The 27,132-nt window shown below is 42.3% G+C and overlaps 1 protein-coding gene across 1 annotated transcript in view; it reads left to right on the forward strand.

Annotated features, from left to right (window-relative positions):
• Positions 1-25,024, forward strand: part of C7H10orf90 (chromosome 7 C10orf90 homolog) — a 289,452-nt gene extending 264,428 nt beyond the window's left edge. Inside the window, exons 7-9 of the mRNA XM_029610728.1 lie at positions 18,442-18,505; positions 24,697-24,796; positions 24,898-25,024. Coding sequence (XP_029466588.1) covers positions 18,442-18,505; positions 24,697-24,796; positions 24,898-24,936 — 203 coding nt within the window. The 3' untranslated portion in view covers positions 24,937-25,024. The remainder of the gene's footprint in view (positions 1-18,441; positions 18,506-24,696; positions 24,797-24,897) is intronic.
• The last annotated feature ends 2,108 nt before the right edge of the window (positions 25,025-27,132 follow it).

Here is a 27,132-nt window from a genome sequence, read left to right on the forward strand (position 1 = left end):
ACAAGTTACCATGTGGTCTTCACGTCCACCAGTCACCCAGCTATCTACATTTCTAATAATCAAATCACCAACTATGATGGCCAACCTAACCCTTCCCTCTTTGGCAGTAGCCCTAGGAGACTTGTCCTCAAAGTGAGAGGACAACACATCACCTGGAGAGCAGGTCCTTGCTACAGGATCAGCTCCTGATACATCAGAGTGATGTTCTGCAACCGGGAGACCTTTCTGATCCAAGGCAGCACCAAGGCTGCCAGATTGGATTTGGGACTGGGGTACTATGTCCCTGAGGGTCTCATCAATGTACCTCTCTGTCTGCCTCAGCTCCTCCAGGTGTGCCATTCTAGCATCCAGAGATCTGATTTGTTCACTGGTAACCAGGAGATCTTTGCACCGGGTGCATACATACAATGTCTCACCGGTGGGTAAAAAATCATACATGTGACACTCAATGCAAAAGACTAGAAAGCTCCCTCTTGCTGCAGGACTGATGTCTTCATCTTAATTTTATTGAGTTCCTAGTTAAATTTAGATTCCTAATGGAGTTGGAATTAGAGTACTTTAAATTTATTGGTGTATTTACTATTCACTAATTAATCGGTTAGTGATCTACAAGGGGATGATTAAACTCTCAATAAAGGCTGGTGCAATAGTATGATTTAGATAAGAGCCTGATTGATTTTTAATGAAACAGTGCCTCTTGCCTAAAAATCAAGGGTTGAGCGAGGGGTGGGTGGGAGGGAAAGACACACCCTAGAATTAACTCCTTCAGGCTTGCTTATTATCTCAGATGCACACAAACTCGAATGAATATATTCCACTATTTCACCTCTCTCCAAACTTCTGTAAGTCTTAAGATTTCCCAAAGCTATTCTTACCAATCCTCTTCAACCACCATTAATTTGACCTTCTCTCAATGGATTGAGAGGTTTGAGAGTTGTGCGCCATTAGGCGCGTGCTTCTGGTCCTTTTCTACTGCAAAAGGCACGAGGCCTCTGGAAGCTGGGGCTGTGGAGTTTGAAGCCTGGATCATTTGCTGGATTCCTCTCCTGGGGGATGCTGGGAACAGTATGCAGATAAGCCTTCTGTTCCTCTTCTACAATAGTAAAAATCCTTCAAAAAAATGGAAATGGTATCCGAATGAAGAAAAGAGGAAACAGCATATACACTGGCTAGTTAGATACAAAGTATTGATAAGGAAGGCAAAGAAATAGTTTGAAAATAAGCTTGATGTAGAAGCAAAAACTCATAATAAAATCTTTTTAAGGTATATTTGAAGCAAAATAACTGGGAGGGAGTCAGTTGACCCATTAGATCAGGGGTGGGCAATTCCAGTCCTCGAGGGCCACAAACCTGTCGAGGTTTTAGGATATCCTAATGAATATGCATGACATAGATTTGCATACAACTGAGGCAGGGTGCATGCAAATCTCTCTCATGCATATTCATTAGGGATATCCTGAAAACCAGACTGGTTTGTGGCCCTCGAGGACCGGAAGTGCCCACCCCTGCATTAGATGATCAAGGGGTAAAAGGGGAACTAAGAGAGGACAAGGTCATAGCGGAGAGATTGAATGAATTCTTTGCTTCAGTCTTTACTGAGGAAAATGTAAGGCAGATACCCATGCCAGAAGGTGATGATTCAGATGACTGAAACAAATCTCAGTAACTCTGGAAGATGTACTAGGGCAAATTGACAAACTAAAGAGTAGCAAATCACCTGGACAGAGGATAGACATCCCAGAGTGCTGAAAGAATTGAAAAATGAAATTGCAGACCTACTGTTGGTAATCATAAATTATCATTAAAATCAGCTACAGTATCTGAAGGATGGAGGGTGGCCACTGCAATGCTGTTTTTTAAAAAGGGTTCTAGGGATGATGTAGGAAACTACAGACCAGTAAGCTGAATGTCAGTGCCAGGAAAACTGTCTGAAAGTATTCTAAATAAAAGTACTGAACATATAGATAATCATAGTTTAATGGCATAAAGTCAACATGGATTTAGCCAAGGGAAATTTTGCCTCACCAATTTGCTACATTTCTTTGAAGGCGTGAATAAACATGTAGATAAAGGTGAGCCAGCTGATATAGTGTATTTGGATTTTCAGAAAGCGTTTGATTTATAATTATGCGTGGTGAAGATGTAACTGGTTGGGGGGTGTGCAAGGCTTTAAGGGGGAAGATGGAGCCACAGGCAACATACTGGGATTTCATTTTGAAATTCCTGCGTGCGTTTTATGGCATTGACTTTGTGACTGTTATAAAACAGGTGCAAAGTCTGTGGGTGTGCAAGGTACCCACAGTTCTGGCTGGCCTCCAGATTTAAAAAAAAAAACTTGGCAGGCTGTTTCCCATTCTCTTACATTCTGTACATTGGATAAGTCTGATGATACTGATGTTACGATACTGCCTGCGGAGCCCATCCCATGAGCAGGCCCTCACTCACCACTAGGCCGCTCCCCGCAGCCCAGCCGCCATCGCTGCCTTCTTCATCGTGGCAGGACGCCGATTCCCTTCGTGGCAGGAGGGGCTGCCGCTCTTCATCATCGTGGCCTAGACGCTGCCGCTGACTCCACTCTTGCGCGGCATGGTGCTGATACTGCTCGTTTTATCTTCACGGCCTGGTACTGCTGGGCCCTGCTCCCTCTCTAGGCAGCAGGGAGCGGCCGCCGCTGACTTCCTTCTTCGCGGCAAGGGAGGCCGCTGCCGCTGCTGACTCCATCCCGCGGCTCAGAGGCCGCCTCTGACGCCTGCCTGTTCCTTTGTTTACGTGGCAGGGACGCCGCATTCCTTGGTCCTGCCCCCAGGCCCTCTAGGTGCCAGTGCATGCCTCTTCACTGTATTTAAAGGGCTAGTGGCGGGAAAAGCCCGCGGCCCCACCGGATGTCATCTTCTGTCAACTTCCTGCTTCTGCCCTATAAAAGGGCTCAGTTCCTGCTCCCCAGGGCCTTCGGATCTGGGTCCCATGGTCGTCCGTGTTCTTCTTTGCTGGATCAAGGTCCTCCATGGTCTTCACTTATCTAGATGGCTCTTCGTTCTGTGTTCTTGGTGTTCCTGGTCTCGTCCTGATGATCCTGGTCTTGTCTTTCATCGGAGCTCCTTTGTTGTCTGTTCCAGATGTCCTGTTGTTCCATGTCTAGAGGTTCTGTGTTCCTGATGTCTTAGTCCTGATGTCTTTGTCTTCACCTCTGCATCCAGTTCCCAGATTCCTTGCGTCCACCTTTCCTGGCCTGCCACCGTCATGATCCATGACCAGCCCATGAGGGGCTGTGTAGAGCGCTTCGTGGCACAAGGCCCGTCTTCTCGTCTGCAGCGCAAGCCTCCAAGAGACTCCTGTTTTTAATGCCTTGCTTCTGAGAATCCTGAGTCTTGAATCCTGAGTCTTGAATCCTATCCCGGTCTTTGGAGTTCCTTGTGCCTGCTTCCGTCCATGCCCAAGACTCTGCCAGAACCTGCTCTGCTTTAGCGTGATCCATGACCAGCCACAGGCGGCTGTGTAGGGCATACCCCAGTGCAGGCTTCTACTGAATCTTCGACATGTTCCAGTCTCAAGTTCCACTTCCTTGCGTGGAGTCTGCTTCGCGTTCAGCGTGGTCTGCGACCAGCCATGGGCAGCTTTGTAGGGCATGCTGCAATGCAGTTCTCACCCACTACTTTCATCTGAATCCTGAATCCTTGCCTGAGACCTTCTGAGTAACCTGAATCTTTGTCCGAGTCTTCTGAGTATCCAAGTCTGAGTCTGAGTCTCCTGAGTATCCAAGTCTTCGTCTGAGTCTTCCGAGTAACCTGAGTCTTGTCCTGTTCCTGCTCTCAGCCTCCGTCTGGCCTCACTTGCTCGTCGTTCCCAAGCGGCGGGTCCGAAAGGGCTACCAAGTGGCCAGAGGGCTACTTTTGTGACCAGCATTGCGTTGCTGGGTCACACTGGTGCGTGTAGGTCCAGCGGAGGGCTGATCCTGCCTTGTTCCTGCTCCGCCCTTGCTTGCACATGCTCACTTCCCACAGTGTGCCTTGGGGCTCCTCCCCGAGTCGTGCCATGGTCCAGGGGCTCACGCTCTCCCATGAGCTAGCAACCGCGCCTCAATGCTCTCACCAGCTGTAGGCTGTGCCCGCAACAGGATCTGAAGGCCTCGTGGTCGCAACAACTGAATCCTCTGATCTATCCATAAGATACAGATGCTCATTATTTCAACATTAGCAACTTAACTAATTTAAATATAGTGAACAATTTTTGATGAAAGGATGTATAAATATTTTTGTTTGTCTAGATTGTGAACCTTTAGATGGTTATAAGTGTTAATATATATGTAATTTTGTACCCTGCCTAGAGTTTTAAATAGAATGGGTTATAACATTTCTATAAATAAATATGGCTCATGCTGCCAAGGCTCCCTGTACTGGTTCCAATTGAGCTGGAAGTCTAACGGAACAGGAGGAAACTGTTAAATGTAGGGGGCTTTCTTTTTTTTTTATTTGATGTAGCAGAGTCTCCCAGCTTGTGGTGTTGTATGTTGTGATCAGGTTGAGGGTGCACTTTTTCACTAGGCCATAGGTGCTAAATGACCTGGCCATGGCTCTGGATCATTTAGTCCTCCCCTCTATTTCATGCCTTTTATCCAGTTACCAATCCACAACTGGATACTGCTTCTGATCAGATCACCTCCCAGTTTCCTGAGTAGTGTCTCATTATGGACTTTGTCAAATGCCTTCTGAAAATCCAAATACTCTTTATCATCCAGCTCACCTTTATTTGCATGTTTATTTGCACCTTTCAGATAAATTTAGTAAGTTGGTAAGACAAGTCTTTCCTTTTCAAAAACCACGTCCACTCCAGAGGCCAGGACACCCCTCCTTGAACCTCCCATTACTCACAAAAATAGACTTGGTGGTCCAGTGGATCCTGGCAGTGGCCCCTAGGTTCTGGGCCTGGCAGTGGCCATTTTTCAAAATGGTGCTGCCTGGCCTTTGCCACTAACACATACTGCTCCAGTTGATTTTTGCATTATAAGTATATGACTCTGCTCTTTTTGGCACTGAATCTTAACTGTCAAGTATTCAACCACTCTCAGGGTTTCTTAAATCACTTCACATTCTGTCTGCTTTCTCAGGGGTGTCCACTCTATGTCATGATCAAAAAGGCAAACCTTTCCCTGTAACTTCTCCGCAATATTGCTAACAAATATTATTTATTTATTTCCATTTGATATTCTACCTTTTCCTAGGAAAGGAACATGGCAGATTACAAAGAAAGATGTGAATTGCAGTACATATATCTCGGGGGAGAAGATGTAAGAACATAAAACTGGAAATTGAACAATGCGAAAACTGTATAGGTAGCATTACATAGTGTACACTGAATTCATAGTTTAGAGAGGATACCTAGCAATAAAATATTGAACAGAACTGGCCCCAGAACCATTCCTTGAGGCACTCCACTAATCACTTTTCTTTCCTCAGAGTGAATTCCATTTGCCATTACCCTCTCTTGTCCAACACTCAACTGGTTTCTAAACTAGTCCTCCATCATGGGACCAAACACAGACTGCTCATTATACTAATGAGACTTCTGTGCGACTGCATGCAGGACAATATCAAAAGTTTTCCTGACATCCAAGTAAATCACATTCAGCACATCTAATTCTCTCGTCACCCAATCAAAGAAATCAATGAAATTAGTTTAAGACGATCTGCCTCTGGCAGCAGCAGCTCCATAAATGTTTGTAATGGGAATGCAAAGAGGAAGCACAGTGAATTTCAGGGTGGACAAGTGCCAAGTGCCTTTCCCTCCAGCCAATCAAAGTGGTCCAGACAGACTGGATGGGGACTTTGGGGGGGGAAATCTCCTTGTCTGGGTGGGGGGCTTACACACATGCTCCCCTCTGGAGCTACCTCTGGCAAAACAATGCTATCTTGGATCTTGCAATCCACTGAATTGTAAGTTGTCTGCCGTCCTTTCTTTCAATAGAGTCTCCAGTTTTCCCACCACCGAAGTACAGCTAACTAATCATCAGTTTCCAACCTCCTCTCTGTTACTAGTTTTATGAAGCGGGACCACATCACCTTTTATCAGTCCCATGGAGCAACATGCATTTCTTATGATCTATTGATTAGCAGACCTGCCAGAAACTCTTTGAGCTCCCTTAATATTCTGTGATGCATCCCATCCAGCCCCATAGCTTTGTCCATCTTCAGTGTTGTGAGTTGATTACACACTCTTCTATAATTCATGTTGAATTTATCCCACTCCTATATGTATGTTTGGCAGCTATCAGTGGTCCTTCTTCAATACCTTCATCAGTGAAAAATGAACAGAATTATTTATTTAGCATTTCTTATTTTTACTCTCTCCACACACTGTTTTTTGTCTCCTCTCAGTCTTAGAATACCACCTCTGGCCATCCTTCTTTCAGAGACATAGCAGAAGACAGTCTAATTGCCTCACTTTACCTCTTTTGCACTCTTGTCTTCCGCTCATGCTTTGGCCATCCTGACTTCTTGTCCCAATTCTTTCAACTTTACCAGAATTCTTTCCTGTGTTTTTCAGTTGTGGTCCTTTCTATTTTTTGAAAGTTAATCATTTTGCCCTTACTTTTGATTCCATGCTTCTGTGGATGACTGGATTTCTGACTACAGTTGACTCTAAATCATTGCTTTTTTTCAAATTATCTGGCACTAACCTTTAAAAAGGAGCTAGAGCAGCTTTTAAACTAGAACAAATGGGAAAGCCAACAGTTGCTCAGCAGTGCTTGGTTCAGAAGGAGGTATCCTCGAAGGATACTACTGAAGCAGGAGAGTTAGGGCATCCCAACAGAAAGGTTCCAATAAAAGCAAAAGTAAGTTAAAAGATTCCAAATTATCCCTATCAACTGAAAAGCAGGTTGTTAATAAAAAAATAAAAAAACACACTTTGAAATGTCTGTATGCCAATGCCAGAATTCTAAGAAGTAAGATGGGAGAGTTAGAGTGTATAGCAGTGAGTGATGAGACAGACTTAATTGACATCTCAGAAATATGGTGGAAAGATGAGCATCAATGGGATAGTGCCATATTAGGGTAAAAATTAGATTGCAATGATAGAGAGGAGTTTCTTGGTGGGGGGGGGGGGGGGCTTTATGTCCAGGATGGCATAGAGTCCCACAGGATAAGGATCCCGCAAGAGACTAAATGCACAATAAGAACATAAGAACATAAGAACATGGCAGATGAAATTTAATGTGGACAAGTGCAAGGTGTTGCATTTAGGGAAAAATAACCCTTGATGTAGTTACATGATGTTAGGTTCCATATTAGGAGCTATCACCCAGGAAAACGATCTAGGCATCATACTGGATAATACTTTAAAATTGTCGGCTCAGTGTGCTGCAGCAGTCAAAAAAGCAAACAGAATGTTAGGAATTATTAGGAGGGAATGGTTAATAAAATGGAAAATGTCATAATGCCTCTATATTGCTCCATGGTGAGACCACACCTTGAATACTGTGTACAATTCTGGTCACCGCATCTCATAAAAGATATAGTTGCAATGGAAAAGGTACAGAGAAGGGCAATCAAAATGATAAAGGGGGTGGAACAGCTCCCCTATGAGGAAAGGCTGAAGAGGTTAGGGCTGTTCAGCTTGGAGAAGAGATGGCTGAGGGGGGATATGATAGAGGTCTTTAAGATCATGAGAGGTCTTGAAAGAATAGATGTGACTCGGTTATTTACACTTTCGAATAATAGAAGGACTAGGGGGCATTACATGAAGTTAGCAAGTAGCACATTTAAGACTAATTGGAGAAAATTCTTTTTCACTCAACGTACAATAAAGCTTTCAAATTTGTTGCCAGAGGATGTGGTTAGTGCAGTTAGTGTAGCTGGGTTCAAATAGTTTGGGATAAGTTCTTGGAGGAGAAGTCCATTAACGGCTATTAATCAAGTTTACTTAGGGAATAATCACTGCTATTAATTGCATCAGTAGCATGGGATCTTCTTAGTGTTTGGATAATTGCCAGGTTCTTGTGGCCTGGTTTGACCTCTGTTGGAAACAGGATGCTGGGCTTGATGGACCCTTGGTCTGACCCAGCATGGCAATTTCTTATGTTCTTAATAATGGGAGATTTCAATTACCAAACACACAAACTCTCTTAATGAAAAATCCCACGATTGAAATGAACTATATAGAAACACGTGGTATTGAAAAATTAAACAATCACAACGCTATGAAATTTTATCTAGTATGTTTAAGGACCATCATACCACCCACAGTGCTCACAAGTCAAACTTGCATCTCATGCACTTTCACGGGGTCACATTTAATCAATTGGTCCAGATGGAAGGCATCAAAATTCAATTTTGTGTACTTTTTATGAATTTTTTACTATATATATTAAAAAGGCAACTTCCCTTGTTTCTGGGTTATCGGGGTTACTTATCCCGTAGCTGTTGGGGTAACTTGTCCAACGCGCGCGTTTCGCCACACAAGCTGCTTCAGAGACATCCGTATTCAAACTCTCCTGATCCAGCACATCCCCGTATCTTTAGCAGGGGTACAAGCAAAAGGATTTCATACAAGGTGCCGAAGGTCCATCAATTTTTCGAACGCCGACACCATCTCCCTGCCTAGTTAACTAGGCAGGGAGATAAGTAACCCCGATAACCCAGAAACAAGGGAAGTTGCCTTTTTAATATATATCGTAAAAAATTCATAAAAAGTACACAAAATTGAATTTTGATGCCTTCCATCTGGACCAATTGATTAAATGTGACCCCGTGAAAGTGCATGAGATGCAAGTTTGACTTGTGAGCACTGTGGGTGGTATGATGGTCCTTAAACATACAAGATAAAGTTTCATAGCGCTGTGATTGTTTAATTTTTCAATACCACGTGTTTCTATATAGATTTCAATTACCCCAATATTGACTGGGTAAGTAAAACATCAGGGCATACTAGAGAGATAAAGTTCCTAGATGGAATAAAAGACAGATTTATGGAGCAATTGGTTCAGAAACCAATGAAAGAGGAACCTATTTTAGACCTAATGACCTAATTATTAGTGGAGAACAGGATTTGGTGAGAAAGGTAACAGTGGTAGGGCCACTTGGCCTTAGTGATCCTAACATGATCAAATTTGAATTAATGACTGGAAGAGGGACAATAAGTAAATCCATAGTTCTAGCACTAAACTTTCAAAAGGGAAATTTTGATAAAATGTAAAAAATAGTTAGAAAAAAAGCTGAACGGTGCAGCTACAAAAGTTAAGAGTGTTCAAATGGCATAGATATTGTTTAAAAAATACCATCTTAGAAGTGTATACCACACATTAAGAAAGGTGGAACTGTTGTGTTCGTGGACCTTGTGCTGAGGCGAGGTTGTTGCTACCCATGAAGAGAACCCCCGTAAGTCCTCCCCGTTGGCTGGCGACGCTGGTCACCGAGGAAGTCTTTGAGGATCTTCAACGCTACCAACTCTCGTTCTCCACAGGTTGAGCCCTTGGAAATCGGCAGCACCTGGACTTAGTTGTGGGCCTTTGATATGGCAGGAACCAGCATGGGGAGAATCCAACACAAGACCAGGTACCACAGAGGCAAGCAATAGACAGCAGTTTCAGAGATACAGTCCAAGGTCAGGGCATGTGGCAAACAGCAGATCCAGAACACAGTCCATGGTCGGGCATTAGGTCACCTGGACTGGATGGTATATTCCCCAGGGTTCTGAAAGAACTAAAAAATGAATTTTCAAACATATTACAAGAAATTTCTGACTATTATTAAAATTATCTGTTGTACTTGAAGACTGGAAGATGGCCAATGTAGCCCCGATATATAAAAAGGGCTCCAGAGGTGATACGGGAAACTATAGACTGGTGAGCCTGACTTCAGTCCCGGGAAAATTGTGGAAACTATTATATAGAATAAAATCAAAGACCATATAGATAGACATAATTTAATGGGTCATAGCCAGCATGGATTTACCCAAGGGAAGTCTTGCCTCACAAATCTGCTACATTTTTTTGAAGGGGTGAATAAGCATATGGATAAAGGTGAACTGGTAGATGTGGCACATTTGGATTTTCAGAAGACGTTTGACAAAGTGCCTCTTGAGAGATTTCTAAGAAAACTAAAAAGTCATGGGCTAGGAGGAGATATCCTTTTGTGGATTGCAAACTAGTTAAAAGACAGGAAACAGAGAATAGGATTAAATGGTCTGTTTTCACAGTGGAGAAAGGTGAAGGGCCTCAGGAATCTCTACTTGGACCAGTGCTTTTTAATATATTTATAAATGATCTGGAAAAAGGTACAACAAGTGAGATGATCAAATTTGCAGATGACACAAAATTATACAGAGTAGTTAAATCACAAGTGGATTGTGATAAATTGCAGGAGGACTTTGCAAAACTAGAAGATTGGATGTCCATATGGCAGATGAAATATAATGTGGATAAGTGCAAGGTGATGCATATAAGAAAAGATAACCCATGCTGTAGTTAGTTACACAATGTTAAGTTCCATTTTAGGAATTACCACCCAGGAAAAAGATCTGGGCATCAATATGATGTTACATTGAAATTTCCTGCTCAGTGTGCTAAGGCAGTCAAAAAAGCAAACAGAATGTTAGAAATGATTAGGAAGGCTATGGCAAATAAAACAGAGGCTGTTATAATGCCTCTGTATCACTCAGTGGTTAGACCACACCTTGAATACTGTGTGCAATTCTGGTCGCCATACCTCCAAAAGCATATAGTTGCACTGGAGAATGTATAGAGAAGGGCAACCAAAATGATAAAGGAAAAGCTAAAGAAGTTAGGGCTTGGAGAAGAGATGGCTGAGAGGGGATATGATAGAGGTCTACAAAATCATGAAAGGTCTTGAATCGTTAAATTTGAAATAGATAATACAAGAACTAGGGGGCACTCCATGAAGATAGCAAGTAGAAATTTAAAACAAATCAGAGAAAATTATTTTTTACTCATCACACAATTAAGCACTGGAATTCATTGCCAGAAAATGTGGTTAAGAGTTAAGACAGTTAGTGTAGCTGGCTTTAAAAAAGGTTTGGATAAGTTTCTGGAGGAGAAGATATAAACTGCTATTAATCAATAGGGAATAGCCACTGCTTGTTGCTGGCATTAGTAGCATGGGATCTATTTAATGTTTAGGTTCTTGCCAAGTACTCGTGACTTGGATTGACCACTGTTGGAGGCAGGATACTGCACTTAATGGAACCTTGGTCTGACCCAGAATGGCATATCTTATGTTCTTATGTAAAGTAGAAAGTTTATCAATATTTGGTATCTGTGTGCGTTTTGAGGGGACCACTTTAATTCAATTAACAGGATTTGAATTTAAAATTGTGTTTTGGGGGTTATTAAAAAAAAGCATATATAATTTCCTGGATCTCTCTTAGGGAGTGACTGAACTAATATGTCATGATAACAGAACTGTGTTGGCAAACATCCACTTAGCTTAAAATGGCTATAATAAATGCAACATATCCTACATTTAATTTTTATCATTGTTTCAGACATCTGTGTGGAAATATGTCATTTCCTTTGTGGATGATATGGTTAGCAACTATTGTCCTGTACATCTCATACGATTATCATATATGATAGAAAAGTGGTGCCATTTCCCAGAGCCGTAGCCAGGCCATGTGGCACCTATGGCCAAGTGAAAAAGTGCGCCCTCACCCTGATTACCACATACAATACCACAAGGCAGAAGCTTCTATAAATGTAGGGGACTTTAATTTTTAATTTTTATTTTAACCCAGCAGTTTCCTCCTGTTCCTTTAGGCTTCCAGTTCAGTTGGAACTAGTATTTGGATCTTGGCACCATGAGCCTTATGTATTAATAACATTGTATAATCTGCTCTATCTAAAATTCTAGGCGGGGTACAAAATTACATACAGATTAAAATTTATAAGCATCAAAAGGTTCACAAACATGGCAAACAAAAATATTTATACATTAGTGCATCAAATATTGTTCACCATATTTAAATTGCTTCTAAAGTTGAAATAATGAGCATGGATAATATTTTTATCTGTTTCTTCTGGATAGATCAGAGGATTCAATATCATCAGACATATCCAATGTACCTAATGTAAAAAGCTGGGGAACTGCCCATGACGTTTCTCTTTGAAAATCTGGGAGCCAGTTGGACCCCTGGGTACTTGCACACCCACAGACTTTGCTCCTGCTTTGTAGCAGATACAAAGTCAACACCATTAAGCACACGCAGGAATTTCAAAATGAAACCTCAGCATGTTGTTTGCCAGCTCCAACCTCCCCTTAAAGCCTTGTGCTCTTCCTCCCTCCCCCCACCCCACACACAAAAATTATGCATTTATAATCATGAAAAGGAACATTCAAAGTACAGTCTTCTGAGGTAAATATATCACCAACAGCATGAATATCAAATTTACAAGCTGTGCTGCTAACCAGAAAAGCAAAAAAGATGCTTGGAACCCATATTTATTTATTTATTTATTTATTTTTAATTTTTATATACCGGTATTATGCCTATGGTTACGCGTTCTGCATTTGGGCTTGGCAGGGCCAGTGCAAAGGTATTAGGCACCCTAGGTGAAACTTCTGCCTTGTACCCCCTCCCCACAGTCATAACGCCCCCCCCCCCCCCCCCCATGGTCTTGGCCCCGGCTCCTACCTCATTCATGCCCGCTGAGTGTGTGCTTCCCTGGGCCATGAGCAGGTTGGGCACTGCTCATGACCCGCTGAATCTCTACTCCTCTTTGCCATGAATGGGATAGGTTCCACTTGCAGCCCCACCTGGTTGCTCTTCAGCACCCCCTAATGATTGGCGCCCTAGGCGACTACCTAATTTGTGTAATGGAATGCACTGGCCTGGGGGCTTGGTCCTGAGAAAGTTATAAGTAAACTGAATTATAATTACAATTATTTATTTATTTATTTTTAGATTTTTATATACCGGTGTTCCTATATGAAATAAAGATCACATCGGTTTACATTGAAACAGAACATGAAAATTGCCAAAAGGCATTACATAGAACAAGGTTATGAAACTTGGAACAGTGTACATAAGTTCAAAATTTAATGATAACGTTGTAACATTGATGACCAAAAGATAAAGGAGAAAAAAAAAAAAGACTTAAACAATTAAGTTGACAGGTCTTATTGAGCATAAAAATTATAACGTATAAGTGAGAACGTCTCAAGTGTCCTGCAGCAAGAGATTAGATACCGAAGTAGGTAGTGGTATGGAAAATGGGGGTTTGTGAAGAAGATATGTTCTTGCTGGTTGGAGGGGAAAAAATGATGATCATGGTCCTGGAAAAGCTTGGCTAAAGAGCCAGGTTTTAAGTTTTTTTTTTTGAATGAAGAGTGGCAGAACTCAAGCCGAATGTCTGGTGGGAGCGCATTCCATTGAATGGGGCCTGCTGTAGATATGGCACGTTTATGATGCGAGGATTTTGTTGAAGGTACATAGAGTGTGCCTTTATATGCTCCTCTGATGGGTCTAGAGGAGGAGTGAGGGCGTAGTTGGTTACATAATTGAAGAGGAGAGATATTGTGAATGGATTTATGAATTACGGTGAGTACTTTATATAGGATCCTTTGCTTTATAGGCAGCCAGTGGAGGAGCTTGAGAATGAATCTCCTATACCAGAGTAGAACAAAACCCAGCACAAACTCTAACAACCCTACCTATGAAAAGACAATGCTGTAAATATAACACCAGGTCCTAGAATACTAATACACCTCTTATTAGAAAAATGGAACAAATCAGGTTGTTATAGATCCCTATGCATAAACTACAAACTAGCAAAATCTCTCACCTCGATCACAGTCTGTATTTGAGGGTCCTGCAGGGTCCACAGACAAACCCTCAAATACAGAATAAAGAGTCCATAAAGTATAAATAGAAACATGGTGACAAAAAATGAACTGGAAACCACAACAAGCCAGACTCTGTATACAATGCAACAATGAAAAAACAGAAACATCACCTTTCCTCATAAAGCATCAAATAAAATCCAGAAATATAAAACATTAATCATAATATTAAAACCATACTAATAAAAAGAATAAATATTTCAAAATAGCTGAATAGAAGGTCCAATAATTAAAAACTCATAAAACTTTTCCAAATGCCAATAAAATATTTCAAAACAGCATACAATTCATATAACACCCAATAATAAAAGCTAATAAGGATTTTTAAAAATCACTTGCTTTCCATATCTGGCAACTTTCAATTTCCAGATGCCCTGAAATTGTTGTGGATTAGCAGAAGAAGAGTAGAGTAATGGTTGTGCAAAAACTTTCACCTCACTCTGTCCCATACTCAATCACACACACATCACACACACACACATATACACACACTTTCTGCCTTGTTCAATCACACCCACACCTCATTCTTTGCCATGTTCAATCTCACTCACACTGTCAGTGTCTGTTTTGCTCAATCATGCCCACACATCCAGAACATCTGCCATACTCAATGCCATGCACACGCACACACACACACACATACTCTCTGCCATGCTAAAACACACCCACACACACTCTCTACCATGGTCCTTCACAACCACACTCTCTGCTGTTCTCAATCACACCCATATACACGATTTCTGTCATGCTCAATCACACCTACACACACGCTCTCTCCTCTGTCATGCACAATCACATCCACATCCTCAAACTCTGCCATGCTCAGTCACACCCATCACACACAATTTGCCATGGTCCTTCACAACCACACTCTCTGCTGTTCTCAATCACACCCATATACACGATTTCTGTCATGCTCAATCACACCTACACACCCTCTACTATGCTCAATCATAGCCACACATACCCTCTGCCATGTTAAATCACACCCACACACGTGCTGTCTGCCATGCTCAATCTTATTCTCACCCAAACGCGCACGTGCACACACACGCACACACACGCACACACACACACACTCTCTTACTTGTTTCCCCCCTCTGGAAGCAGGAGCAAGAAAAGCAAAAGCAGCAGCAGCAGACTCCTCCTTCAGCCACAGGGCCCACCAGAATCCTCCTTCTAGTATCGGGGCTGCGTTGCTCTTTCTCCCGCTCCAGACCGAAGGAAGGCTGATGCTGAATCTTCTGGTGAGTAGGCAGTGCTGCTCCTACTGTTCCTGACTGTGGGAGGAAGAAGGGGAGATGATTTATTGCTCCTGCGGCCCCGCAGGCCATGCTGCGCTTCCTGCTCCTGAATGCCCAGGGCGAAAGAAGCTGATGTCTCTTGCGGTCCCTATAAGTTGTGCTGCTCTCACTGCATTTACGGGGAGGTCCAAGGCATCGTCTTCAAACTGGCCGGCACTTTGCTTTTTCTACTCATGACTGGAGCTGGGGAGGCCACCGATTCATCTCATGGCACCTCAGACCACACTGCTCCGGACTATAGAGGGAGGGAATCCTGTGCAGGCTGCCTCCACTGCTGCGGCAGCATTGGTATTTTTGTCCTGATTCCCTCCACCTTCATGGATGGCCCTGAGGGGAGGAGGGACACTAAGAGCAGGCGCAGCAGTTCATTTCTCCTCTCCCTAGTGGCAGACCTCAGGGCTGAATTGGAAGGAGGGGAGATGGCTTTTCCCAACATTGTGCAAGAGAGGTGGCACCTTGGGATGGATTGCACCTATGGCGATGGACATATCGGTCATAAGCTAGCTACAGCTCTTCCGTTTGCTAAATCTCCTAACCTTCCCATTTAGAATAATGAACTCTGTTTTGTATGGTGCATCTGATATCAGTAAATGGCATGATAGGAAGGGTGCAATATGTATAATAACATTGCAGATGCTTGATGATAAGGATCAGTTGGCTCACTCAGTTTCCCCCGTATCTCCCCCCCCCCCCCCCCCACCATCCCGCCCCATTGTTCCTGCTTACACTGCTCTAAGAATATATCCCCAGCTGTCAGCTCTACATGCTTGACCATCCATAAGATATTGTTCCTTATGCAAGTCAGTTTTGTTGTTCCCCTCATTGGTCCTCTACCATTCTGAATAGATAAGTATACAAGTTCCCATAGTTTCCATAGTAACATAGTAATGACGGCAGATAAAGGTAAAATGGTCCATCCAGTCTGTCCAGCAAGTTTCTTATGGTAATAACTGCTGCTCCCTGCAGATTACCCCCATGCATTCGGTTAAGGGTAGTAATTAACACTGCGCCCCCCTCCCCCACCAACCCACTCAGTTTCTCTTATTTTATTTATTTATTTATTTATTTACTTATTTATAGATTCTTTTATACCGCGGTACGTATAGTTATACATCACCTCGGTTTACAGAGAAACAATAAATTAGCAACAGGCTTTACATATAACAGATTAAACGGTAACACAAATAACAGCTACAAGCTTTACAATAATAACGGGGTTCAAGGGAAACCTGCTAACTTCATTAACTATAGTTCATCTTTCATCCCAGTTCTTATCACGTCCTCAATCTGTCCCATGCATGCTTAAATTCCATCACAGGTACTGTCTGGGGGAATAAGGGAACGTGGAGAAAGAAAGAGAAGAGGTGTAGGGTGGGGATCAATGGAGACTTCTCTAGTGAAGGTAAAGGGGGAAATTTTCAAAGCAATGTAGGTACATGCCAAGCCCACAGAATTTGTACCAGTATTCAAAAAGAAAATATACGTATACTTGCCTTTGGGAATTGGCAAGGGAAAATGTACCTGCAGAGGTTTGTCCAGCTAAAGGTACATGCAGAAGTCCGTCTGGTCAGCAAAACAGCAGTCCTATAGTTATCTGGATAAAGTTATGCACGCAACTTTATCTGAGTATATTCAATGGAAGACTAATGCGTATAAGTCCCACTGAATATCTGGGTAGTTATATGCAAATTTTATCTGGATAACTTACCCGTTTGCCGGCTCTCTAAATATTGAGCTCAAAAGTGTTTTTTTGTCATCAGAATTGAAAGATTTTGTGTTTTTCTGTTACACTTCCTTTTCCCCATTGAATTCTATGGAGTAAGACTGCGTGTAAATGGTTTTCAGCATATCTCAATGATGCAGTATTGTGATTTAAGTTTGGGAAAGCATTTTTAACTTCTTGCCCTTTTTTCAAGCGAACAACACGTCAAAAGCATGCTTGGTTTGCTGTTGCCACCAAATTCTACATAATTCCTGAAATATGCAGGGCATTACACCATAAGATGTGATTATTCTTATTCATCAAAACTATTGAAGACATTTCTCCAGAAAAGATTTCTAAGTCCTGAACTTGGCTGGATCAAGCATTCTGTAACTATCTGTGAAAAGAGCACAAGGAAACATGAACTATGAAGCACAATATATTGCATTTTCATTCTCCATCAGGGCTCCATGAGGTCCATATTCAGTTTATCCAGCTGAGTTTGGAATTTAGCCTGACAAATTGTACGAATAAAAAAAAATCCTGCCGTTCTGACCACCTCAGACTAATCCAGGTAAGTTTTTGGCAGGATAAAATGTACTTGGATAAACCAGAGGCATTCTGGTGGCATTCCAGGATGGGACTGATAACTTAGTCGGATAATGCTGATATTCAGTGTTCTCTGAGTAAGTCATCTGGGAAAGAGTGGTTGCACCAGAGAGCAGTCCTAATGTTACCCGGATAACCTTATCTGAATAACTTAGACTGTCTAGGTTCTGTTCAGTGGAAGTCATAACGGGCTGCATTCTGCAAAGTAAAATTATCCAGGTAGTTTAATACCAGATAACTTACCCAATTGTAGGCACTCTGAATATGAGATTCCATGTCTTTTCTTTCTCCAGAAAAACAAAAAAAAAGGCCTGCCTAGCTTATGAAGACTTCTCTCCCATCCTACACTTGTAGGAATAAAATAATGTGGTCACTGTGCTAGTTCACATTGCTATGTAGAAATAAAGTTAACAAATACGTTATAGGTGGTCAATTTTTACTGGCCTAACTTTATATATTTGTGAATGACTTTTGAGAACTAGGCCCTCTGGATCAGGCCAGCAAAAAAAATGAGCTAAGCATGACCTGTAATTTACTTCTGTGTTTGGGCAACTTCATGCTTGGCTGTTTACTAAAATGCAAAGTCTGTTAACAAGGATCAGTGCGTCATTTATCAACAGACCCCTTTAATGTTATTGGGCCTAATTGCTAACAGTGCATGTAAACGCTTACTTGTTTCCCCCATTTTGATAAATAGGCCCCTTTGTGTTGAAAGATAGCTACAAATTAATTAAATAAGTCCAATTAAAATGTATCACCTACAAGTTACAGTATTTGTTAACCTCTTATTTTTGCATATGCTTGAATGACAAATTTTGAATAAATCTGAGCTGAAAATTAAATATATAATTGCAGGATAAATACTTTTACTTGCAGCATATGATCCAGTGGAAAGAGTACAGTGGTCAAGGTTTTTGCATTACTTACCAAGCGAAACAAGGTTATTTGAAACATGCATATCCCATTTCTGTTTTAGATAATTTGTTCAAACCAAAGGAGAGAATCATTTCAGAGAAAGAGATGCTACTGAGATCTAAAAGGTATCAAACATTTTCTACAATCAGAAAAGACAGTGGGCCGGATATTCAGCAAAATTTAGCCAGCTATGTTCAGACTTAGCCGGCTAAAAGGTGCTGTTTGAATATCCAGCTGTAGTCAGTGGCTGCCACTTAGCCAGCTAACGTTTTACCTAGCTAAAAAGTTATCTGTCTAAGTAAAGGGTGGGACAGGTGTGTTCTTGGTGGAGTCATTTGTCTGGCTAACTTACCCTTAGATTCACTAAGCCTCGATGTTTTATTGCAGGAGGGGGTCCCACTATTGTGAAGGCATGGTAAGAGGCCCCGGGGGGGCTGGGAGTAATTATTTCTTGCGGAGTCGCCATCATGTGCATACTTTTTCCTTTTTAACTTTTTTGGAGTGTCAGGGCCGCCTCGAGTGGTGGCCCTGTTGATATGCGGGTCAGCACTGACCCCGCTCAATTTTCCTGTTTGCAGTGATTTTTTGTTTCCTGCTGCTTTACATGTGTGGCAGGAGCCTCAGAACCTGCATTAGGGTCCCAGGCCTCCCACCACTTATGTAACGCATTTCAAATAGGTGTAGATAGTTTATCACAGCTATATTTTAATATTTTATCACCTTCTCAGTTGGCTGCAGTAAAATATTTACATAAAATTGACTAGTGATGGCCTTCTTTGCCATGATTTGCATTATTCATGCATGCTAAATTGCATGCAAAGAAGGTCATTGTAAAAGGGGAGGGCATCTGGGCAGGGAGATGCAAATTATCACGTGTATAGCACGATATATGTGATATACACGCATTAAAGTACTAGCACAGCTTGATGCATCACCCAGTTAACCTGATAAATGCAAATATTCAGCGTTATCCGGCTTACAGGGCCATTTATCAAAATGTGTTAGGGCCTTAATGCACGCTAAATGGGGTCTAACGTGCGTTGCATGCACGATAAATATCACAATGCAAGCAAGCATTCAAATTTAAATTTTAATATGCAAGTGGGAGGAGTTAATGCAAATTAAGGTGTCCTATCACATTCTGCAATAGATTAATGCACACTAACATGGGATTTATCATCAGAAATAACTACACCTTTTTTTAACAGTAGAAGGGAAAAAAATTGTATTGAGCAACCGTGGCCGTTATTGTGGATTGTGGCTATTATCGCAGCTATTATCGCACACAATAAAATGAGACCCTCTATCAGAGACACCTACCATGACTTCCTGGACCAATAAAAACACCATTTCTGACTTGGTCTGTCTTCCTAACACTACTATGTTTGTGGCAGGTTTACTTGTTAGGGGATACTGGCTGTTTCAGGATGCTCATCGCAGCCATCAACAAGAACAACAACAATAACCACAAGAACAGGCAAAGGAAGGTATAACCCCCTCCTTAGAGAATAGCCACTGCCATTAGCAATGGTTACATGGAATAGACTTAGTTTTTGGGTACTTGCCAGGTTCTTGTGGCCTGGATTGGCCACTGTTGGAGACAGGATGCTGGGCTTGATGGACCCTTGGTCTGACCCAGTATGGCATTTTCTTATGTTCTTATGTAGAAAAGTCCCTGCACTGTAGCCCAAGCCACTGTCCCTGCAGTGAGAGTGTCATGGCCCACGGCATGTTTGGCATGCAGGATGCCATGGCGGAGGAGATACAGGGAGCGCATCTTTCCTCCACGAGCTTCATTGCTGGGTATGCCAGAAGATTATGAGGTTAGCAGGTATCATCTCAGCTCTCAGGCTATCCTGGAATTATATGAAGAAATCTGAGGGGATCTAGATATGGTCACAGAAAGATCCCACACTATACCGGGGTTCACCAAACTATTGGCCACCCTGCATTTCCTGGCATCCGGCTCCTTCCAGTTGACAGTAGGGGTCATTGGGGGAATGTCTCAAACCACTTTTTCTCTCTGTCTGGGCCAGGTGATAACAGATGTGTCTGATTGCATTAATTGCTACATAACATTTCCTTAGGATAGGCAGGACTTGATGGAACTAAAGAGAGGCTTTTATGCCTTCACTAACTTTCCCAATGTTCTCGGACCTACTGACTGCACTCACATAGTCATCATCCCACTACCTGACAGGCAGGAGATCTTCCTCAATCAAAAGCTCTTCCACTTCATCAACGTGCATGTGGTCTGTGATGCTCGACTACGCATCCTCAACATGGTGGCCAGGAAACGGGGAGCTGCGCATGATTCCTTTATACTTAGGCAATTGGGCCTCTTTGAATATTTTGAGGACCGCCTTTACGATTACAGTTGGCTCATAGGTAAGAGAGATGCTTCTTTCTCTATTCCCTCTCTGGCTATGTGTTTGTAACAAATGGCACAGACATGGGCAGACTGTGGGGGATGTAATAGCATCGCTGACATGACATGATAGTTGGGTACAGACTACCTCCTGCACTTTGTTCACCTACACATGGCCAATGTGTAGGTTCTTGCCCTGTTTCTAATCGGCCATCAATGATGTCTGTGGCAGCCTGGTCCATAAGTGCCTTAAGAGGGAGTCAGAGTCTTAACTTCACACAGAATATTATCTACACCTGCCAGCATGACACACATCTATGAGAAGCATATATGATAAGCACTTAGTCAGAGTTACTGACACGGGCTCCTCAAGCCCTCAGGTGCTACTAAATGCTTGTCTTGTAAGAGACCAACACAGAAAGTGCCTAAGCCATCATGCTATACACATGAGACCTCTGAGAGCAGTAGGCCTATTCAATCAGCACAGTGGCAGGTTTCAGAATGAAGCAGGATGTAGGCTCCTGAGGTCATCAGCTTACAACACCTTCTGCAGCCTTTATGCTATACACAGAGCTGATGCTTGAGAGTTGGCCCATACTATAGCCTTTATGCTATACACAGAGCTGATGATTGAGAGTTGGCCCATACTATAGCCTTTATGCTATACACAGAGCTGATGATTGAGAGTTGGCCCATACTATGGGCCAACAGAAGTGTCAGTGTGTGCATCTGGGTGAGGGACATGCTCTGTTAGCCTCTGTCTAGATCTGTGTCTGGCCTCATTGCTCCCTTCATTACCACACCTATGCATACTCCACAGCACACAGTGTGTGTGTATCCATTTTCCACACACTACCTTTGGATATCAGTGATCCTATGCTTCTACTCTTTACAAGGGGCACCTCAGAGATATGAATGTATTGGATGGGGAGAACATGGCCTAATGCAAAGTCAAATTACCTTCTACCTGGGGCTCACACAGTTTATTACTTGCGTCAAGAGGAGTGTTGTGCAACTTGCCAGCGTCAGACCTCAGATATGGTTTGTCATATTTCTGGATGAGTAGATATCTGCCTGTAGTGTACACCTCCCACCTCCCACCTCCCCCAGACCCTGAGGCTCTTCCATCTAGTATCTGGAGTGGGCCTAATTGTCCTGTTATTTGGGGGTGTGCATGGTTCCAAGAGCTGCATCTGCCAGGGAGGATTAGCTGTTTTGGGGTGGGTGGGGGCCTAAGGCCTGCCAGCACTCCTCTTAGAGCTTCCCTTTTTTGAGACAGTGGCCTACTTACCCTCCTCTCTGTAGAACATATTTTGCACACTCAGCATAGAGGCTGCCACACCAGGTCATATAATTTGAGACTTACTCTGCCATATGACTAAGCTGCCAGGTTAGGCTTCCAAAGATTCTGTCATATGTAGCTCGATATGATTTATGTACATAGAAGTGGTGGCACATTTCTGCTGTTGATTTTAGGGGACAGGTTTAGCTGCAAACGTTTGCTGCATCACTTGTCCACTATACAACTTTGGCAATCTCCATTCCTCTTTGCTGCTGCGGCGCCACCGCTCGCAGCCCCACATGGCTCAAGCCCCCTAATGTTTGCCGCCTTAAGCTCAGGCCTAGTTCGCCTAGTGGTTCCGCCGTCCCTGTCTGTGAGCCACTTGCTCCCCATTGTGCTTCACGCTGCTATGCCTAGATATCACCTGGGCAATGGTAAGCCAGATCTGGCCCTTGGATGCCCTTGATGTCCTGGTGGCATGGTTACTTAAGAAAATAGAATAATGTTCAAGGACCCCAGTGATAATCATTTCATTGTCCTCCACGCTGATCTTCAAAGCCCTGAGATGAGCGCACCCTGCTGCCTGGCTGTCAAAATGGGGTGTCACTTCTGCTTCCTGAGAGGTGTCCTCCCTTTCCTCAGTTTTGTTCCCACTCCCTTCTCCCCTCCCTTTCTCCCCCCCCCTCCTGCCCCGGCCTACAAACTGCCTTCCCCCCAGCTCTCTCTGTCTATCCCTAGCATGCTATCCTCCTCCCTCCACACTTGTACTCTTCCCCCTTTCACCTCCTCCTATCCCTACCCTCCTGCCTAACTCTACTCCTGTCCCTGTCCCTACACCTATTCCTCCACCTAGCACTCCTTCCCTCATCCTTCCTCCCCCTTCCTCCCTCCTCCCCTCCTCCCCTTCTCTCCTGATACCTGTCCTCTCCTCTCTCCCCATGCCTCTCACGCTCCATTCTCTCCAGTCCTCAACACCACTATGCCTCACCACTCCTCCTCTGCCTCACCACTATGCCTCACCACCACACCTCACCACTCCTCCTCCGTCTCACCACCATGACTCACACAAACACAAAGACAGACAAACAGGACAAACTAACAAAAACTTTCACACACAGAGATCAAAAGCATAGACAAAGGGAAAGGAAAACAGATGAGAAACATGCCACAGGAGACCTCACTCAGAACTCACTAAATATCTCCAACTACCAATTCACATACTTTCCTCTCTTCTATCCAAATGCCTGATTCACCCTCAAAGAGGCAGCTTCAGGAAACCAGTATATATAAACCAGAAAAATAATGTGCCATGCATAAATCAACACACGCCGCATAAAATGCCATACAATGTTCTAACACTACGCATGATGCGATAACGTAACACGCTTCACGAAAATTGCCTATGCAATGCAGTACACAGGAAATTAGCCTAACCATGCCTTTTTTTTTTTTTTTTTTTTTATCATGGGCACTGTTCCTGCTATATTTATAGAATTCTGATGAATCTAGGCCTTAGCCAGATAAATGTAGAACTGCTATTAGGTTATTCTAAAGTTAGCTAGATAAATTTATCCTGCTAACTTTAAAATAGCTGAGTATATTCAGTGGCATGGCCCCACCACTGAATATCTCTGGATAACGGCTCAGTATGAGGCCCAATATGTTTTTATTTTTAATAAGAAAAGTTAAAAGAGTATAAAAGAGTTTCTTAAACTGCATGAGAACAACACTGCAAGTTCTACATTATATATACAGTATATATATCTGAGAATGAGTAAAACTGCAGTTAGAATAGAAAAGTATAGAATGCTTCTTGTAAAAAGTATGGAAACATTAAGATGCTGAAATATTTAACTCTGATGGAATCTTTATAAATAAAAATGTTTAAAAGATGCTAATGGATATATACTGTATAATAATGATTTTGAGAAGTCATTATCTGGGTAAAATTTGGCAATATGACTCAGGGGAGTATTGGGAGCATTCTGGAGCAGGGATCTTTTAGACGGTTAACTTATTTGGCTAACTCCAGTATTTGGAGTTAGCTGAATATGTTTTACACTTAACTCTAGATGTCCCAAGGAGCAGGGCTGAAGTTATCTGAGAAAATGTTCCCTTATATATTTATGTTTATGCAACCAATTTCAAAGAATATAGCTGGATAAACGCTAATGAATTTTAAAAAGTAAAAAGTCTGGTCCAATTGCTAAGGCCCACAAGTGGTATTGTGGTTGGGGCCAGCGGACCCATGCTATCCCCACTTAACCCCTCCAAATATATTCAAAATAGACTGAAAGACCCAAGGAGGCAAGCAGTCCCTTCCCTCAGTGCTTCAAACTTTCAGCAATATGAGTACCCTCCTCCTCTCCCTCCACCTCCCTACCACCTGTCCAAGCCATCCCTAACCCTCCTAATTCTGCTGCCACCTCCTAAATGGCCCTGGCTGCCAGGGCTGCAGTTGAAGCATTCTGCTCCTGGTGCCATTTTGTGTTGCCTTGACAGCAACGCTGTAGGACTAATATTCTTGTCCACACACTGCTTTTCTGAATATATTGAACTCTGGGTCTCCTGCATTGCAAATTCCAGATCATGAATCTTGGCCGTTAGGAGAGTTTATCTTCAACAATTTCCGCATTTTAAAACAAGGTTTCACAAACATGTTTCAGGATTTACAACAACTTGCCTGAAGTCAAGAGGAAGAAAGAAGAAGAAAAGAAGAGAGTACTTTTCCAGAGCAACAGACAGAGAGTTGAACTTTTCAAGAAGGTAAGAGATTTAGCAAGAGCAAGAAAAATATTTATGTGGTAAACAGGGAGGAGTTTATGCAGTTAAGCTGTAACTTGCAATGTGTTTGTTTGTTTTTTCAGAAACTACTTGACCAGATCCTTCAGAGAAATGCTGACTGATAAAGCGTTCCTATTCTGCTCAATCTCTGGCTCACATGTCTTTATTATACAAGATAAACACTATCTTGATGTTGCATTGGCAGATACGTTATCCAATCCATTCCACTTTTAATATGGTTAACTATGAGACATAAAGGAATATAAGCAATAAAGGAGTGAATATAAAAAGTAATTTGTGAAAATACGATCATAAAGACATTTCTCATATTCTCTTTGAAACTTTCTATGAACAGATTCTAGTGAATGCTTTTAGCATTTCTTGCTGTTTTGTTTTTTATTTGCTTTTAACACAAAGTCAATGAATGTAACAGTTCACTGCAGCAGTACTAAATATTTCCCTTTCTAGTTTTTTGATTTAGATACTTTAGGGTGAATTTTAAAAAGAGTTACTCACATTATAAGGCCCATATATATGCAAGTATCTAGGCCGAGCATGAGCAACTCTTATTTTAAAATGGCCCAATTATGCACATATATGCAAGTAGGTATATGTACAGCACTTGTCAAAACTTTGTTTTGACAGGTGGCCATGCCCACTTGTGGGTCAAGCGCCACCCACTGACCCCCCTCTCAGCCAATCAACGTTTACATCCAGGTTAAATCCTGCCACTTTTCCCACCTTAGCCCTGCTCCTTTGTTAACATCTGTCATACTTCCACCCATACTCCACCCTTTTTTTGTCCCATTTGATGATGTCAATTCTGGTAAACCCCCACCTCCCTTTCTGGCCCTTGAGGAGGGTGCAGTGCTGTTTCATACAGTAAGAATGCAGGATGCATTTCTTTTTCCCAAGATTCCTTGCATATTCCATGATGACTGCCAATATAGATCTGAGTTCATGATCTCTTTTTGTCTTTTCTTTTTTTCATAGCTAATAAAACATTTCACTTACTTTGGAAGGCAGCACTGCTTTTAAAAAACAATATTTTTTTCTATATGCTTGTGCATTGTGTAATGGCTTCAGTTGTAATAAAAAAAAAGGCAATGGAGCTCTAGTGGAAGAAGGAGGAGAGGGGGATGTAAGGAGAGGGGCTATGGAATTCCTAAAGAAAACAGAAGCTAATTTATGACTTGCTGATAAAACGGCCTCTTTACTTTTACAACACAAAAATAAAATCCTGGCTTCTACTCATTTTTAGAATTATACAACTACTCAAAACTATATTCTAGGATCTGTCTTTTTTAGTTTCAAACATTTAAAACATTTTTTAAAAAGATGATAGGGTCTACCTTTGAGTGATAAAAATGCATTTCCCCCTTGCTCACTGCTTTCTGTGCTAACTACAGCAAGTACAGGGTGGGTGGCTGGGTGGGATAAGCAGTGAGAGGTTGTAACATCTCTACTGAGGCAGGAGCTTTTTATATAAAACTAGTCTTTTCTCTCTTTTTTCTGAAAACCACACAGTCTTTGATAAAACCAAAAAGAAAAAACTGGCATAAAAAAAATATGCTTTGTGGCAGAAAAAAACAAAAGGATGTATTTTTTATTTTAATGACAGAAAACAGAAGGATTTTAATGACCGCTGTCGACTACCCTTTCAAACCCTACAGCTGCTTATTGAGCATGCTCATTCCTTCCAACATGGCTGCTCTCCATGCTCTCTCCTTGTAAGCAAAATGCCAGAGCATGCGGAGGAATGATGTCATGGTCAGTGATGTCATTCCAAGATGGCTACCTGCAGCATGGTTCACAATGTGACAATTAAAACATGCTTTGTATTGGTTTTACTGTGCATGCATGGCTGTGACATCATTTCTGGCTCTTCCACAACAGCTGCCATCTTGGATGTGCATCATTTCCTGTCTTCAGGCACCTGTCGCCATCTTGAAAAACATATTTCCGATTCCGGTCTGTGCTCAACAGGGGGGCATTAACAGAAGTGATGTCATCAAAAAGGGGTGCAAAAATGGGCAGGCTTAACCCAGGAAGTGGGCATGGCCACCTATCAAAACATAATTTTGATAATTGCTGGACCCTATAACTACTTCTGCATGTGCATGAGCAATCCAAAGTGCAGAAAAAAGGGGTGGAGTTAGGGTGTGTTAGGGGTGTTCCAGGGTGAGGACAACATTTATGACTATGAATCCAGATTTTAATTCCCATGCCCGCGCTTATTTACTTTGGCTCTTGATGAGGTGTAAGTCTGAAGAAAACTCATTTTAGGTCTAAAGAGACTGGGTGAGTAGTCTTGGTAA

The sequence above is a fragment of the Rhinatrema bivittatum genome, chromosome 7 (genome assembly GCF_901001135.1).
Source record: "Rhinatrema bivittatum chromosome 7, aRhiBiv1.1, whole genome shotgun sequence".
NCBI classification, from domain to species: Eukaryota; Metazoa; Chordata; class Amphibia; order Gymnophiona; family Rhinatrematidae; genus Rhinatrema; species Rhinatrema bivittatum.